The sequence below is a fragment of the Sparus aurata genome, chromosome 8 (genome assembly GCF_900880675.1).
Source record: "Sparus aurata chromosome 8, fSpaAur1.1, whole genome shotgun sequence".
Classification (NCBI taxonomy): Eukaryota; Metazoa; Chordata; class Actinopteri; order Spariformes; family Sparidae; genus Sparus; species Sparus aurata.
In genome coordinates this window covers 24,810,701-24,828,482 of record NC_044194.1, presented here as the reverse complement: position 1 = coordinate 24,828,482, position 17,782 = coordinate 24,810,701, and the positions used below count along the sequence as shown (strand labels likewise).

The 17,782-nt window shown below is 41.6% G+C and overlaps 2 protein-coding genes across 2 annotated transcripts; one reads left to right on the top strand and one right to left on the bottom strand.

Moving 5' to 3' along the window:
• Nucleotides 1-1,215: 1,215 nt before the first annotated feature.
• On the top strand, nt 1,216-10,746 carry slc23a4 (solute carrier family 23 member 4). Its single transcript, XM_030424986.1, has 12 exons — nt 1,216-1,430; nt 2,250-2,390; nt 2,763-2,920; nt 4,995-5,154; nt 6,597-6,778; nt 7,125-7,245; nt 7,340-7,496; nt 7,614-7,867; nt 7,963-8,127; nt 8,229-8,337; nt 8,434-8,529; nt 9,912-10,746. Exons 1-12 carry the CDS (start codon nt 1,383-1,385, stop codon nt 10,208-10,210), a joined length of 1,890 nt encoding a protein of 629 aa, XP_030280846.1. The 5' UTR covers nt 1,216-1,382; the 3' UTR covers nt 10,211-10,746.
• Nucleotides 10,747-12,061: 1,315 nt separating this feature from the next.
• LOC115586239 (protein FAM180A) lies at nt 12,062-16,676 on the bottom strand. The gene is made up of 3 exons (XM_030425087.1): nt 16,392-16,676; nt 12,732-12,829; nt 12,062-12,643 (listed from the first exon to the last, which is right to left on the bottom strand). The coding sequence occupies exons 1-3, from the start codon at nt 16,468-16,470 to the stop codon at nt 12,314-12,316; spliced, it is 507 nt and encodes a 168-aa protein (XP_030280947.1). The 5' UTR covers nt 16,471-16,676; the 3' UTR covers nt 12,062-12,313.
• Between the last annotated feature and the right edge of the window lie 1,106 nt (nt 16,677-17,782).

Here is a 17,782-nt window from a genome sequence, read left to right as displayed (position 1 = left end):
TGGCGGGTGAAGTTGGGTAGAATGACAGTAGTTGCTAGAACGTAACATTTTCTATTTTTTTAACAGTATGGCAAGTAAATACATTTTTATAGTGTGACACACTGTAGTGAATTTCCTGAAATGCTTTTATATTCAAAGTTTTCCACATGTTATAATATGACCATACTGTACTAGTATATGTAGAAATACATGACCACAGGACGCCATACAAATGAAATACTGTGTACTTTATGAGGACTAACCAAAGAGGGTTATGCAATAATGATTCATGTAAATTTCTTGCAGATCTAGACGTGGAAAATTGACAGCATCATTAATACCATTATGCCCCTTTTGATGTATGAAAGTGTTATAAAGGCATCTAATAAACTGTGAAGGTTATAGTGGAAACAGTAGTGCCTGACACAAAAATTAGCAGCGGCAACTGGAAGCTGTGACTGTATCTGGGAATAATCTGCTAAAGTGTGCATTTGATGAGTTTTACTAAATGGCCTTTTGTGTGCTTACTTCTGGTGTCACACATCATCTGGTTTGTGACCAAACATCGGTGCCAGCAGTGTGAGAATCTGAGCTTTCACCGGTGCCATACTACTAACAAATGTCCTCACTTGGACTTTCTTAATGAAGTAGATGTGGGCTGCTATCAAACTCTTAATTCTGCCTAATAATCCAATGTAATCTAATATCATTTCAGGGGAAACACAGCTATACGGTAAATAAGGAAATGCAATTTACTGAACATTGACCACTCATCAATAACAGCTTTTGCACCATGTGATAGTCTGGCACCATGTGATCGTGGAGGTTTTGCCCTCCCAAAACAAATATTTGGTGTTAAAATTAGAAGGAAGTCGGCTGCAAAAGGGCAAGACATACCCGAGCTATGCCCTGAAGACTGGATTTTTAACTATTCAGTGCATCCGACTGCAGTAATTTGACTTGACTGTGCGTTTAACAGCCGGCTAGAACAAACAGTAAGTACAGGACCGCCCTGAGAGATCCACTCCATGTAGACCGCTCTCAAAAAATTATGTATTTTTCTGCTCTTTCATTCTCCTTAGAGTTCTCTGAGACCGAACTAAGGCAGGGAAAAATGTCGTCCCCTGTCTGACAGCCTATCCCCTGGTCAGCTGCTGCTTCTGTTGTAATTGGGTTCACATGAGCTGCTGGTGGGACTCATTTCAATCAGCATGCGCTACGGTCTCATGTCTGAACTCTGCTCCTTCCCAGCAAGCTGCCCAGCCCACGCCCTCTGTTTCACACTCCCCGGTCCTCTCTTGATGTGCTCCCTCCTCTTCTACTCATGTTTTTTTCACTTGCCTGTTTTGTTTTCGGGCTCAGAGGACCACCACCTGCACCTGAGCCTGTAGGCTGAAGTTGACATGGCTCCAGAGAAGGAAAGCAACGGTCTCGACAACTATGCATTTGCAGTAAGTGTGGATTTTACCTCCTCTTCTACAGGGATGTGATTTGAAGAAGACTGCAAACTTGTGAAGCTATTTCTGAAGGTTGTAAAGCTAATAAAACTATAATCTTAAATGAGTTTGTTTATAAGTTTTATTGCAGTGTTTCTTCCAGTTAATATCGAAGTAATTTACTTTTAAACTGTGTGAAGGTGAGCAGGTTATATAGATATTAGTTATTAACTTATCTCTCTTTTAATTGCAGTAAAAACTAGATTTTATTGTCAGTTAATAATTGATACCAGATGGATTAGCTAGTAGAGCAGTCGTCGTCATGGGTACATATGAATGTACTTGTTTACATTCTTGCTCCTCCATGCCTAAAATCACATTACTGAAAAGATACGCGGGACGCTGTCCGGTCGCCGGACACACAACAAGAAACTGCTCTATTTTTTCAGTCCAAATCTTGTATGATACGAAAAATATAAAGAAAGACATTATGCACGCTAGTTATTTAAATTTATAATTGATTATGGAAACATTTCTTGCTTTAAACCTACTGAAAGTTCGATATTTATTTTGATTGTGGCTTTTTGTTTTGATTTTCAGATTGTTTTAATTTCTGAAGCAAATCATTTATTTTGTGACGGCTGATAAAAAGTCACAAGCTAACCCCATGCGCTCACTGGGAATTGTCCAGATATGAAAGTTTGTGGACTGGTTGAATGGGAGCTCAAACACGTTGAAGCATTCTGTTGTTATCTAAATAAAATGACTGCGCGCCATCATCTCCTCTGTACCTCTAATTGACCTCTGTTTGCCTTTCTGTCCCGCTAATTGAAGCTTGAAGGGCGCTTTTGTGATCTACCTGACACAAAACCGGGAGAGGAAATGGACGCGTCCACGGAGGGGGACAGCAATAAGCTGGCGTACTGTGTGACAGATGTTCCTCCCTGGTACCTGTGCATCCTTCTAGGCATCCAGGTACGTCAGCAGAGGGGCTTTAAGGTCATGTTGACAATTAGTCCCCATTCATTTTCCTGATTAAGAGCCTGTTATGTTTCTGACGTTATATAACAATGCAAACATGACTGCCTTGTTGCATGAGAGCCTCTGTTTGATGCCTCCTTCACAGTTGGTTAGACCTGGTTTTATGTACGCAGGCCTGATGTGAAACCTGCTTCAGATACAGTTGCGATTGTAAGCTTTATGAACAGTGCACTCATACAGTCATGTTTAGTGTCCTGCAAACATGTAGAGATGAGTTTATGTTTGGTGTAATGCTTTAGCCTCTGAGGCAGAATATTCCCCCGCAGCACATGAGCATCCCCTTTTTCTTTCCTTTTGCTCTCTCAGCACTGTCTGACGGCGTTTGGAGGCATCATCGCCATCCCCTTAATCCTGTCTCAGGGGTTGTGTCTGCAGCACGACGGCCTCACGCAAAGCCACCTCATCAGCACCATCTTCTTCGTCTCCGGCCTTTGCACTCTGTTGCAAGTCACCTTCGGCATTAGGTGAGCAAGTAAAGAAGAAGTAGCTCATGAGAGGAAAGATAGGATGCTGGGGGATTAGATGTCTGTTTCCACTCTCAGAATGATTTACATTCATTTACTAAGTAAGATAAGAAGATAAGATAAGAGTGTGCGGCAGAGTAGCAGGTTCCTTATGGCGGAATTCACCATGCGGCTGCTTCTTATTGAACATCTAGAACAAAACAGCTCTCAGAATCCCTTCTTAACCCTGTTGAGCTGTGAGGCCTGCCAATGTGAGTGCAGCCTGAACCACAGAAAAACAATAGACTGTTCCAGTGTGTGGGTACAGCAGGTACGGCTTCTATTTTAGTGATTAGGAAAGGAAAATTAGGGCTTTTACATGCAGATGCTTTCAAATGTTCAGGCAGGTTTAGCTGTGATGAGGAAAATGGGGAAAATAGTTATTTACATATGGAAATACTTTACTGTTCTAATGTTACCTAATTGCATTAGATGTTCTTGCCACAGCATTTCTACTTAGCTTTCAAATGTATAAATACAACAGCAATTCTGCGGCCAGAAAAACAGATCATCACAACATCATCACAACATCACATCATTATGTGGAAAGTTATAACAAAGACGTTTTTCACAATATAACACGATATTTTCAGATTATTATGACATACACACTTATCACAATATAATAATAATCTTCTTTTGTAAAGATTTGCTATTTATCTTGTTATAACATGAAACATTTCACTTAACATCGCTTTAGTTATGATTTTATCATAAAACGTTTAATCTTATAACATCATAATTTATCTTGTTATAACAATATGCTAATTATCTTCTTAGGACATGATCATGTGAAACATTTTTTGTTATAATGTAAAGATAAAATGATTATCTTTATAACAAAAACATTTTACATAATAACATAGAAGTATGAAAATATCAATTTATAAAGTGAAAACATCTCGTATCAACTATAAACCTCCCTAATAAAGTTTAATATGACACAATATGATGCAGAACGATATGAAAACATGTATTCTGTTATGATATGATGCAATATAGTCCAATTAAATGCAATTCAGTATGATCTGGTACAATATGATACAATCTGATATGTCAAATAATATGTCTCGTCAGTAAAAAAGCCCAAAAAAAAACTAAACAAAAAAAGAAGTCAACACCAGCAGCACTTCGCTCAGTGCCACTCAGTGTGAAGTATCACTTGCGTCCACGGGCATGAACACCGAACACTTGAAACGATGACACGGCTGATTGTGTCTCAGCAGAACTACAAACTCAAACCGTGTTTTTGTTGCTCTGAACTTGTGCTGTGTTTGCGCAGGCTCAGCCAGGCTGAATATTTGTGTCACAGTAGGATTAGTGAAGGAATTTCCATCTTATTACTTTTGGAATCTAGTTCTTGCTAAATCCACATTCTCCTGGCTTAGCACCACTGACGCTTTCTTGTCTCTCTCCAAATACCTGGAGGTCAGCTGTGAGGAACACACTGGGTTTGTTCAGTGTTACAGAGAAGCCAAAAGAAAACAATTCTTTTTTTTGCCCCCTTTAGGATGAAAACATTGTAAACTCTCATCAGAAGATATTTGCTAAAATGTGTCTGCTATGTCCTTGAGTTTTCTCTGTTTTCCACAAGTCTACTTGTCACATGACTATTCTGACTCACTGTGAGAGACGGAAAGACGAATTTGAAGTCTGTAACAATCTGATGTGAATTGCTGACGGTTCAAGGGAGCAGCATAATGAGGATTATTGCATAGCAGATGACTTTAACTCAGTTAACCTCTGTTGCAGCAGCTGGTTCAATTAGAGAGTCACTCCCTCCACCTTCACATGACTTAAATCAACCATTCAATCACATGTGAGTGAACGAAGCAGTGGCTGTAGATACAGAGACACTCTTGAAGTCAAGCAAACCCTTTTCATTTATTTGTTTGTACGTCCCAAGCCGGATGTCTACAGTAGCAGAACATCTGACACAACCATATCTGATGGTATTTGACCTGGAAGTGCTCCTGTCCTGATGTCATATCTGTCTGGTGACCTCCTCTTAATTGCCTTTCCTCTTTATTTCCAGACTGCCCATTCTCCAAGGTGGTACGTTCACATTATTGGCACCTTCCATGGCAATGCTGTCCATGCCAGAGTGGACGTGTCCTGCTTGGACCCAAAATGCCACCCTGGTCAACACCTCCTCCCCAGAATTCATAGAAGTGTGGCAGAGTCGAATGAGAGCAGTGAGTAAACCTTCTGATGTTTTTTCTAATTGCGACTGAACTTCAGTTTACAGGTGACAAAAGGTCATTTTCTTCACATGTAAACAGCCACTCCGTTTTTTTTTTCCATTTAACTTTAAAAGCAACAACTACATGTATTTCTGAAGAATTGGTAAAGGCATCACAAGAACTAAAATAACACCAAATATAGGACGTACGTTTGTCAGGCAGCTGGAAACATGTCTCCACCTGTATGCTAATGTTGCTCTGTTTGCTTACATGTCAACTGTAAGGTCATACCATGCCTATCGATATCAATGTGAATGTTGCTGAGCTTGTTGTTAAGTTATGCCCCTGAACAGACAAAAATTCAGATTATCACTATTTTAGTAAAAGCACAAAGGTCTACTCAGCGACAAAACAACAGGTGCTCTGTGTGGACTGCTCTCTGACTCACTGAGCGAGAGATGAAATTAAACCATTAGTTGGTGGAAAGTGGGAGTTTCCCCACTGGACCCTGCTCTTTCAAAATGAGTAGGTGTAAACAGTCCTTACGTAACATAAATTGAATGTATTTATAGAGTGCTTTTCTAGTCTTAGTGATCACTCAAAGTGCTCAGCAACACAAGTGAGCATTGACCCCATTCATACACACATTCACACACTGGTGGCAGAGGCTCCCATGTAAGCTGCCAATTGCTCATAAGGAGCGATAACCACTTGTACAGATGGAAGAGCCACTGGGAAAAATTTGGTTTTCAGTATCTTGCCCAGGGACACTTCGACAAGTAGACTGCAGGGGCTGGGAATCAAACCAACAACCCTCCGATTGGTGGACGACCACTATATGTGAAAGTGTTGGTGTTGTTAGGACTGTCCCGTGGACAAGGACGAGTGTATCAGATTAGTGTTTGTGTGTCAGCCCTGGTGCTCGGGCTTGGACAGATGCTCATTGTTTAACAGAACCTTGCGCTGCACAGAAGTAGCCATTGTTCATTTGCTGTGTTATGGTTGTATTATGTGCGCATGTTTCATGCTAGTTTGAACCCTTTTCGCCCTGTGTTCAGTAGCGAGTGGCTTATTGCGTGGAATGGGACAGATGGATCTCACAAAACCTTATTTGTAATGTATTGTTGTGGTTGACAATAACAAACTGAGCTCAAAAGATATTTACTTTACTTCATCAGAGGGCAACATCCATGATAATAAGCATGATATGTGTCATTTACTCAATATATACCATATTAATTTTGACCTCAGTGAAATTTATCAGTGTATTTAAGCAGCACGCGCATTATAACTGCAGAATGAACAGTCATCTAAATCTATATGTAAATTGTGTATAGTTACAAAAGTGAGATGACAATGGTGTATTCTGTTTCAAAGACTATAACTATAACTATCACTTTGTAACAAGAGTGATGCCACGTCCTGACTGTAAGCGTACTTGTGTCTCTCCCCAGCTGCAGGGATCCATCATGGTGGGATCCCTCTTGCAGGTGTTTGTTGGTTTCTCTGGCCTCATTGGCCTCTTCATGCGCTTCATTGGACCTCTCACCATCGCTCCCACCATCTCTCTCATTGGACTGTCCCTGTTTGACTCAGCTGGTACCAGTGCCGGTAACCATTGGGGCTTGGCTACCTTGTGGGTAAAATTCAACAAACAGTGTCATTTTATAGTTTGAAATCAGCAGTAGAAGATATTGACTAAATGGAGAACTCCACTTTTGCCAGACAATTTATCATATAGGTGATGTTAAATCTACTTGATCCCCCGCAGAGCGTAAAGCCAAATTTCTTTAAAATTAATAATAGCCTTGAAATCTGCGTAAAGCCTTAATCTCTCTGCAGGGCAAGAAAGCCTATTAAAAGTTTGTTGCAAAGGAACCTGCTAAGTTGCTCTACTTAGCGCAAATAAGCACCGTTCTACTTGTATTTTACACTGAGAATGTTACAATGTGAATTAATGTCTTTGTCTCTGTCCCACACAGAACCACAGCACTGATCACCCTGTTCTCTCAGTACCTCCGTCACATTCCTGTGCCATTCCCTTCATACAGCAAGGATAAAAAACTGCACATCTCTCGTGTCTACGTCTTCCAGATCCTCCCTGTATGTACCAAACTGTGAAATTAATCATGCATTTTGTCTTTACACCCTTTGACAAGACATAAAAGGTGATTTTTCCTTTTGTACATATCCTCAGGTGCTGCTTGGAATCACTATTTCCTGGCTTATCTGCTACATCTTGACAATCTACAACGTACTTCCTACTGATCCACAGCGATACGGTTACATGGCACGCACTGATCTAAAGGGAGACGTCATGAGCCAAGCTCCATGGTTCACTTTTCCATACCCTGGTAAAGAAGCTACCAAACTATCATCTGAAGTGGCTTCAAATAAAAATTAAAAAACGGCCTTGCAAGCCATATGTTCTGTGTCATTCTCTGTTTCCTTCTGTTTGAATCCAAACTTAGGTCAGTGGGGGATGCCGACTGTGAGCCTGGCAGGGGTGGTTGGCATCTTGGCTGGTGTGATTTCCTCCATGATAGAGTCTGTCGGGGACTACCACGCTTGTGCCAGGCTATCCGGGGCTCCACCTCCCCCTAAACATGCCATCAACAGAGGGATTGGCATTGAGGGACTGGGCTGTCTGCTGGCTGGAGCCTGGGGTACAGGAAACGGCACCACCTCATACAGCGAGAACGTCGGAGCGCTTGGTATTACAAAGGTGAGATGAGCTACACAATCTGACAGATTCCTGATAATTAAAACCACCTTTTTTCTCTAAGGGTATATTGACTAATACAAGTTTTCTCTTCAAAGGTTGGCAGTCGCATGGTGATAATAGCCAGCGGAGTCTTGATGGTTGTCATGGGTGTGTTTGGTAAAGTGGGCGCCATATTCACCACTATCCCGACGCCCGTGATCGGGGGCATGTTCATGGTTATGTTTGGCGTCATCTCTGCAGCAGGAGTATCTAACCTGCAGGTACACTTTTGGCAAAAAATATTCATACTGTGACATAAATATTTCATTAAAACAGGACTTACCATTTTCTCCAACATTGTTTTTTCCCCTCACATTTTCAGTACGCAGACATGAATTCATCTCGAAACATCTTCGTTTTTGGCTTCTCCATGTTCTCCGGTCTGGTCATTCCTAACTGGATAGTAAAGCACCCTGATGCCATTGCTACAGGTGCATGGATGCAATTATACCATATAATCTTAATCACTTAATCTCAGTATCATTCTATTTTTTTACACCAAACTAATTTCACTATGCTGTGTTCAGGTGTGGTTGAACTTGACCAGGTGCTGCTGGTCCTCCTGACAACCAGTATGTTTGTTGGAGGTTTCTTTGGCTTCATACTGGACAACACAATCCCAGGTAATTATGTAATGAGTTAATTTAGTCTTTTTTATTAGTAATACTACCTTAAAGTTATTTAAAGGTCGAGTGTGTTTAGGGCGGTCTATTCGCAGATATCACAATTATTGTTTTCATTAGTGTAAATCACCTGAAACTATGAAGTGTTAAGTCAGCTGAGAATAAGCCCTATATATCTACACCGGGAGCAGGTCCTCTTCTACTGAGTGTGCCATGTTGCACCACCATGTTTCTACAGAAGCCCAGGATGTTCAAAGCAAACACTGGCACTGGAGAGGGCCGTCTGCATTATTCATGTTTTAAGCAGCCAACCTATGGGAGGGTGAGACGAGGGCTATTCACTAGCAGTATGCACACACACTGCCAGATGCTGTGAAATCTTAAACATTCATCCTTTAGTAATTTAGATCCCAATCGGAATACTTTTTAATGCTATCATCCTATTAACAGTGAAATCACATTGTAAAAAATATGCAAGCTGTAGTCCCAGCAGAAATGTCAAGTAAAGATTCAATTTAGGTCAAAATAGTCAACTCAATAAACCTTATTTATTCCGAATCTGGTGCTCATGTTCTATCAAGTGACTGGCTGCTAAGTGTCAGATGATTATCACGACAATGTACGGGACAGCCTATGGATATTCAGTGCCTATGGCATGGTTAGCCACTCGGCTTCGGTTAGAGACAGGGGCACAACAGGGACACATTGGAAGTTGAAAGTGTTGCTATATGTCAGTCAGACAACTAAGTTTGGTGTCCCAGTTCTGACCTCATCACTCCCTGTGGATATGTTTTCATAGAAATATTCGGGACTCATGAGCAGATAGCTTGAGGCCCCTTGCTGGAGCCTGCAGGAGGATGCTGTGTAGGCGGTGCTAAAAGAGAAAAGGCAGCAATACAGACGCAGGGTAGCAGTGGCACTGACAGGGCAAAGGGTGCAATGGGATATTTTTGCAGCATAAATAGAGCACCACATTGGGAGGGTGTGTTTGGTAGATGGTTGTGGAGAGTTGATTGCCTGAACTAGCTCACAGGCATCGTTATTCTTGCTTTTGTAGGCCCGGGCCTGAAGACACTGTTAGCAACTTTTAGCATCTCATACTGTGGCAACGTCCTTCTTTTAATCCTCCTTCAGTGTTTGATAGTGAAACTCTATTCCAAAATAGTTTAGAAATTGCACTTATTTTTGAGGAGAGGCAGTTGCACTTTCCATGTAGTAGAACAGGAAGACTTTCTAAGAACAATTGTTCCTGAAACATGAGCATTCCCAAGTTTTTTGAGAAGACAAGTCCAGTCAGGAAATAACATGAAGACAGAGTCAGCACTCACTCCTTCAATAGACCATGCTAGCACAATTAACCACATCTAACTCGTGTCCAACAGGATCAAAGCATGAGCGAGGCATCCTGGCCTGGAACAAGGCTCACGAGGACGACTCCAGCAACACGCTGGAGAGCGGAGAAGTCTACAACCTTCCCTTCGGCATCACGTCTTACTTGTCTTCTTCCTCCTGGCTCCGGTACATACCTTTCTGCCCTCCTGGTGTGCCCACTTTACTGGATGGATCTGGAACAGATACTAATGCCTTGGAGCCAAAGCAGCCGCTGGGACATCCAGAGCCGTCGCAGATCATTACGGAGTCGCCATGTGAGCGGTGCGCTCGCCTCAGCATGCCAGTTTGAGGATTTTCCGCAAAACTAAACCATCAGAGGCAGCTCACTTTGGACCTCCTTCTTTTGTACTGTAACAACATGGTGCAAAGTATTTCACATGAACTTTTGGAGTGACATTTGCAATTGACGTTGTGCATATTATTAATACATGGATTTCCTTTAGGGATGTAGTTTTATTTGATATTTTGTAATTATTGTTATAAATGATATAAAGCTGACATTGATATATATATAATGTGTATATATATATATATATATATATATATATATATAATCTTTAAGTGTTCTCCTGGATAGTAAGCTGACAACTTTTTCTCAGAGCTTACACTGTTGAATATAAAAAACGATTTCTTTGGTTTTAAAGCTTTAGACTTTATTGTTGTCTTTGATCTTGTCAGTCAAAAAAACAGGTGCTAGAGAACAAACACTGAAAAGACAAGTGAATGTAAGTCGATCCATGATGTTTATTGCCACTGTCAGCATATTAATCCAATGTGTAGTTTCATATATATAAATATATATAAACAAGATACCTCATGTTTGAATTAACAATTTTAATAACTGTGTCTTATCAGTCCATGCACCTTAACGATATGTGGCAACAGTCTCTGTCCAGACCAGTGTTTAAGCACCATTTCTGAAAGATCGCCACAGCACACCTGAAAACACATATCCCATGGCCATTCGCATACACAGGAAAGTGGTTAGCTGCTTGGCTTCATAAAACTTCATGAATGAGGCACAGATGTGTGACTGCTCCTCACAGAATTCTTGCAGAATTTGTCAGAAAAACATTGTCTCTCTTTTTCATCGTTGCGTGATCAATGTCCGCTTGTGTCTGTCTAAATATGACGTCATATCAATAAAACATTCATTTTGTCAACGTACAAACTCAAATGCTCCAATCATAACACACACTCCGAGTTCACATGTAACTGACAGTAGCTGGTACAAACACTGATAACAGCGGTGTCTCGGTGCGTTGTTTCTAAAAATCTCTACTGTCCAGATGTAAACACTGAATCCGGAGTTGTCAATTTTCAGCAAATTAAAAAGCGCCCTGTACGTGTTTACAAAAGGCACAAAAAGCCTAGAAATAGCTCTGTTTTAAAGGAGTCATCACCTGGTTTTTTACATATCCAGTCCCTCTTGGATCGCTTTGGATAAATTCTTAAAACTTATAAGAAAAAAAATAAATAAAAAAAAATCAAACATAGAGCTTGTTCTGACACTTTTTCATACCGCGACTTTTTCACGTGAGATTATGCGCGAGGTTTTGACCGGTCTGGATGTGCATTGTATTAATATGTAATGAGGCGCACGTTGATTGGCTGCAGGAAGGACAGAGCCGAAATGGGGGGCTAGCCTGCATGCACACACAGACTCCAAAACATAAACAGCCCCCTGTCATTGCGCACACACTAAATGACGAACCTTATGGAATTCAGGCATTTATGTACGAGCCGGAGTCGGAACCCGAACGGGAGAGTGAAGAGGAAGAGACGGTGGAAGAGACACGTTTACAGCAGGATGTCTCTGAATGGTAAAATCTTTTTTTTTTCCTTATTACTTTTCACACTTGTGTTTTACATGTAAGACCTGAGTTTCAATGCTGGCAGTCACGATGTATGGTGTGAAAATGACAGAGAAATAAGCAGATTTGGCGTGCTCACTCAGAAAGTCTGGCTGAGGACGGCTGTGAGCTGATGCTTATGCAAGTAGCCTCCTGTGGTAATGTCACCACACGAGCAGAGTCAAAATCTCATGCTTTAGGAACGCGCACTATTGTGTGCTATTCCTGTTCGGAAAAAGAGCCAAAGCGAAAAAAAAAGCCACTTTCAAACTCCAGCTTTTCAGGCAAGTTTCAACAGAGGTGCAACACCAATATGCATGATTAAATGAGAGAAATTGCGATTTCCGGGTGATGACTCCTTTAAGAAATACCTGTGTACGTGTGAAGAGGGCCTTTATAACCTGCCAGCATACAGTACAAGACACAAAACATTTCTTCCATGCACATATCAGGACTACCCCTTGATCTCAATGGATATTTTTGTTTAAATAATGTTTTTATGTCCATGTGTCCAGCACTGTAGCAACATCGATGCCTGTTTAATTGGTCCCTGTCAGATCCTGTTTGAGGGCTTTGTACAAACTAACGAAAGACTCTTCCCACACGTCTCGTTGTTGTTCAACGGTAGAGTTGACCATCTGCTGGGCGGTGTACACCAACGTCAACAGGGTGCGCTCAAAATCATCCTGTTGCAGGTGACCGGGATGATCTGAAAGGTCAGAGATGAGCCGATATATGTCTGTCAGCTCCCTGGGAATGATCTCCTCGCAGATGACTTTCAGGTTTCGCGTCTTGAGGAGGGAAGCCAGCTCGGCGTCTCGCACTGAGAACTTCCCACTGTGCTCAAAGTGTACGCCAGCCAGCAGGATCTAGTAGATGGAAAAGAAGGACAAAGACATGCTCATTATTGAGGTCTATTTGCTGGTTTTGCACTTCAAACAGATATATTTGTCTCACCTCGTATAATAGGTGAACATCATCAAAGGAGTCTTGGAAGGTGGGGTTCACCGCAGTTTCCGATTCCCTTTTTATTCTGCTTGCAGCTGGAAATAGGGCTTTTGAGTAAAGAGAGACAAACAGTCAGACAAATTCCTGAGCAAACCTTTCCGTTCATAATTTCGTCACATTTTTGTCTTGTGATTTACTGCTGTGGAACCAAAGGCCAAGCAGAAAAACAGGCCCTAAACTCTGCCATGAAATATAAGCTTCGGTGGGGCACTGACGTTCTGGCACATGTGGGGCAGAGGCTCACCAGGCTCGCACCACGTTATTCTGCAGTTAGTCTACGATATGCACACCGCGCACTGAAACGCTGACCTCTCTGACCTTACAGATGACTTCTATCTGCGGGCGATGAGACGTGACGGTGGACTTCAAAAGCAGCGGAAGAATCAAAGGCGGAGCAACACCCGGATTACACAACAGGATCCAGATGACTTTGACGAGCGTTGTACTGGCTTCGCATCTCTGCCTCGCTTTTCACGGCATTCCACAGACTCAGATGATTCAGAGCAGGCTGTTAACCAAGGCAGATTTTGTGTGGCCAAAGAAAACACACAGGCAAGAAACCTTCCCCCTGATTTGAAGATGAGGAAGTATAACCATTATGCATTTGCATAGACATCCCTTGAATACCATGCAGTCACACTACCTAAAGGCATGCTATGCAGAATTTGTCAGCGGCTGTTTTTTTAAACAAACCGGTCAGAGCTGCAGTAAGTCATTCTGAAGAAAGACTTGTTTGTTGATTGCTGAGTTCAAATTCCAGGTCGTGAAGTACCCTCGCTTTGGGTTGCATCAATATCTGACGACCCGGGAATGAGACTCAACAATCGTCGATCTTTCTCCAGTATTGTAAACAACCAGAAACATCCCGAGCACAGCAAAATACTGAGAAAATAAAAAAAATACAGGCAGTGGGCAAGGGCTCTGCACTGCCTTACACTTATAGTGGGTCTAAAATCATGATTGAGAGGGGTTTTTTTTGTTGTAGACGAGTTTCATCGGAAAGAGGTAAAATGTGGAGCGTTTGCTAATTACGAATAAGTTGCCACTTCCCAATTAGTGTCAGCATTTGTAAGAAACCACTGGGTATTTTGACGAGGGACCATTGCGTGACACCAATGGATATTTGTGTTTTTGGCAACAAAAGGTGGTGACCAAAAAAGGTATTCCAAGCCTAAACATCCCTCAACCAGTGGTTTCTGTGCCTAAACTTAACTAAATTCAGACCGCTGTTTTTACTTAATGTCAAGTATCTGTAACATTCTGCTGGCTTCTTTTATGAAATATATTTATTTACAATATTTTCATATGGTATAAAGCAGTGGTGGAACGTATCTGACTACATCTCCTGAATAAAAGTACCATATTTAAGTATAAGTTGAGGTACTTACTTGATTTCAGTATTTCCATTTTCTGTGAATATTCACTTCTTCTCTACGGTTTTTCAGAAGCAGACAAATATATGAATTTTTCTCTTTTACTTATGAACTATCATTATAAAATAATAAATATAAGATAATAACTTGCATAACTTTTATGAGGTATTTCTACACTGTGGCATTTGTAATTTCATTTTAGGGGCAGCATGTAAGATGTTTGGTTGAAAACTTCACTAAAATGACTGAATATGTGAATTACGACGTCCAGTATTTTGCTGCAAACCATGCTTAGCAGGCTAACCAGCTAGCCTTGCTAACACTTACCTGGTGCTCCAAGCTCCCAGTCTGGACCGCTAGCTGCTCTGCTAACTGAGCTAACGAAAACTGTAGCTGCAGTTGGCAGCAGTTGAGGGTCACTCTGGTGATATGCGCCTCCCCCCTCCCCCAAATTTGTGAATATGAATTCAACAGGTGGCCAGTTCTTGCACAATGCATCTTCAAGGAAAAGATCTGAGTCCTTCCTTCCAGTGTTAGTATACAGGATCAAGATATGACTGTTTATGTAGTGTAGATGAAAAGATGAAAAACAGATGGAAGAAAAAAATTGCAGAGGAAATCACGCAGACAAAAATCTAGACGGATAGCTACCCTGTCACGCAGACTTGGAGGAAGCGGTAGAGTTCGTGACTGAACTGGACAGTGCCGTTAGATGTCATCTATTTAGTCTGCAGCAGCACAATCCAAACCATTAAACATGTACAGTTTTGTCTGGAGTAAAGATGTTGTGACCAGAGAGAGAAACAAAATCAAGAAGACCATTAGATGTCTGAGCCAGAGTCAACGACCCAACCGCCAACTCTTTTTACTTCTTGCCACTGACTTGGTGTCAGAAGCAGCAGGCTCGACAAGATAATGATCTTTTAATAGACTGCTGCAGGATCAGATAATCCACACGAGTCAGTTGTAATGTTTAGATAATGATCGCCATTAATCTATGTTCAATAAGGCCAATAAGAGCTGGCACTGTAGCGATGATTACTTTCTCTCTTTAGGGGTCCTCCAAACTGCCACGATTAAATAAATCTATGTTCTAGTAAAAAATACTGATGAAAGTGTTTCAACATTACTGCTTAACCTTCAAACAATCCAGTTGTCCACATCTGAATGCACTGCAGAGTGCTTATTTTCGGAGCAATTTTGATGAACCTAAAATTACGCACATCAGTAAAACTGCACTAAGCATTTCATGTGTTTACCAGCTGGGCTCTGTATCAAAGGGATAACAGAGGACAAATATGTGCTTCTGATGACTCTCAGTGCTTTAATGTTGCTCATGCTTCCTGTCAGTGGAGAAGTGTCCCCAGCCATAAAACAAAACAAAAAAAATCCAACATCTGAGTTATTTCGCCGCCATGTCATCCCTGGATCTTAATTTCTGTTCATGTCTCGGTGAACGATAGGACCAATAACATTTGATCAAACCATCAAAGATCCCAGCTGATGAGACGAAGGCGGTTCATGACAGGAGCAGGCCTGGATATCTCAGCGGCATGCTTTTCATTTCACTTGAGGAATATGAGTTTCCTCTGTCAGATTGTCTTTAGATCCCCCTGCTCCTCCTTTTGTATTAGAAACAGGTGCGGTTGACATCTGAACTTAGTAGAGAGATGATGATAAAAGCGTGCATTGAATAAATGTGCGCTTCAACTGAAAAACACAGTATTCCTCTGACGAATGAGTGAGACGGCACTTATTTAGTACTTTTTGCATTGCACCGTTCTGGATTCTGCTCTGAAAAAACAAAACAATGGGGTTGATGTAGACGGATCATTTCCCACTCATGTAGGAGGGCTGCAGAGATAAAAATATTCTCCTGTCCAATACACATAATGAGGTCATCCCTATTACAATATGCTATGCTTGTACAAGATTTTGTTAATTTGCATATTTTTTTATGAATCAATATTATGTTACACTAACCAAAGTACACTCAGCCTACAGCCAAGACTCATTCAATCACGGCGCAAAAACATCATTAACACTGTATAAATAACTGACTTATGCGTGAAATTCTCCTGTAGCCAAGACTCACATGAAAAAGAGATCGAATAACGTTCACACTGCTCCGAAATATATTCTGCTCTGTGAAGAATCATGTAGAGAAAACTGGACTCTACAAACTGAAATGTTTGCTGACCTGCACTCCAATATCACACCTCAGCTCATGTCTTACCTTTAGCCTGACACTGCGTACCACCTGTTTTGATGCAGCAGTAGAAAAGACCAACGATGACCATCCTCCAAGGCAGCATGGTGGCCTGATCACTCTCACGCCGTTAACCGCATGTATCGCCTGCCACTGTGTCTCTGCCTGTCAGCACCCAGGATGCTCCTCTGTTGCATTTATTCCCCTCTCTTAACTCTGCCTCTGCAGCCTCGCACAGCACCAGACTGTGCACTTTCCTCATCACTTATGTTCCCTCACCCCATCCTGTCCTCGGGACTGTGTTTCTCCCCTCCTCCCATCCACATCTGATCTTTCTCTCTCTCTTTCTCTCTCTTTCTCTCTCTCTCTCCTCTGACTGTGCACCTCGTCTCTTAAAATGCTTTCAGCTGCTTGTCACCAGGTTCACAGACAGTAAAACAATCATTTTCCCATCACTTACGGGTATTGAATTAAAATCCACTGTTGTGCTAATGCAAGTCAACAGTGCATCACCTCCAACCCGGCCGCCAGAAGAAATGCTTCAGTTGTTGTGGCAACGCTGTGCTGAAGGTTTCGGTTTGGTTAGGCACAAGAAACACTCGGTAAGGGTTATGCACAGATCGGGTTTTGGCAGCCAGTTAAGCGACAGCTGGAAAATGCCTCAATGGTTGCTAAAATTAGCCAGTTTTTGTCAGTTAAAACAGGAAGAAATCTGGTCTTGAACATTTTTGCGCCCAGTCACCAGAAAAAAATGTGAGCACATTTCTGCAAAGCGCTAGCATGACCACATTTGTATGTGTTGCATTGACAATTCACCTTTCATTCATGTTTATGACCTAACTTCAATATCCATCTTGGAGGTGGAGATACATACAGACAGCCAAGTCACTGACTGCAGTTCGAGGATGCATTTCAACATTATGGTTATGGTTAACATTAAAGTTATTTTTAAGGATACTTCTGGGCCAATTCCATCCATGTTTGTTGTGATAAAACCAGGTGTTTTTGACCAGATGTTGTAATGTCTTTAGCCGCATTTGAGGTGACCAAAACAGATATTTTAAGCTAAGACATGATCTTTCCCTAACCCTAACCACGTGATTTTTCTGCCTAAACCTAACAGTATTGTCACAATATGAAATTTAGATAATTGAACCTAAGGAAACAATTAACAGCTAAAAAATCGCGATCTCGATTCACACATACACGTGATCTTATTTCTACAGATAGCAATTATGGAGCATTTTATATCTCGAGCTGAATCACAAACAAATGCTCCTATTTTCCTCCTGGATTTTTCGAAGCGCCTCCAAACGCAGCACTGCCGCTGCCTCCTCCCTCAACCTGTGGTAAAGCATCTTTACAACATGGGATTCAGCGGAGGAAGCCCGCCTGCAGTTAAGTGTTTGGAAGGAGTG

Excerpts from the sequence above, each read along its gene's own strand:
- slc23a4 (XM_030424986.1), top strand. The coding sequence starts at position 1,383 with ATGGCTCCAGAGAAGGAAAGCAACGGTCTCGACAACTATGCATTTGCA. Across the intron at positions 7,246-7,339 it reads ACGTCTTCCAGATCCTCCCT|GTGCTGCTTGGAATCACTAT; the intron begins GTATGTACCAAA and ends ACATATCCTCAG. Across the intron at positions 8,338-8,433 it reads CCCTGATGCCATTGCTACAG|GTGTGGTTGAACTTGACCAG; the intron begins GTGCATGGATGC and ends TGCTGTGTTCAG.
- LOC115586239 (XM_030425087.1), bottom strand. The coding sequence starts at position 16,470 with ATGCTGCCTTGGAGGATGGTCATCGTTGGTCTTTTCTACTGCTGCATC. Across the intron at positions 12,830-16,391 it reads TACGCAGTGTCAGGCTAAAG|CCCTATTTCCAGCTGCAAGC; the intron begins GTAAGACATGAG and ends TTTACTCAAAAG. Across the intron at positions 12,644-12,731 it reads ATGTTCACCTATTATACGAG|ATCCTGCTGGCTGGCGTACA; the intron begins GTGAGACAAATA and ends TCCATCTACTAG.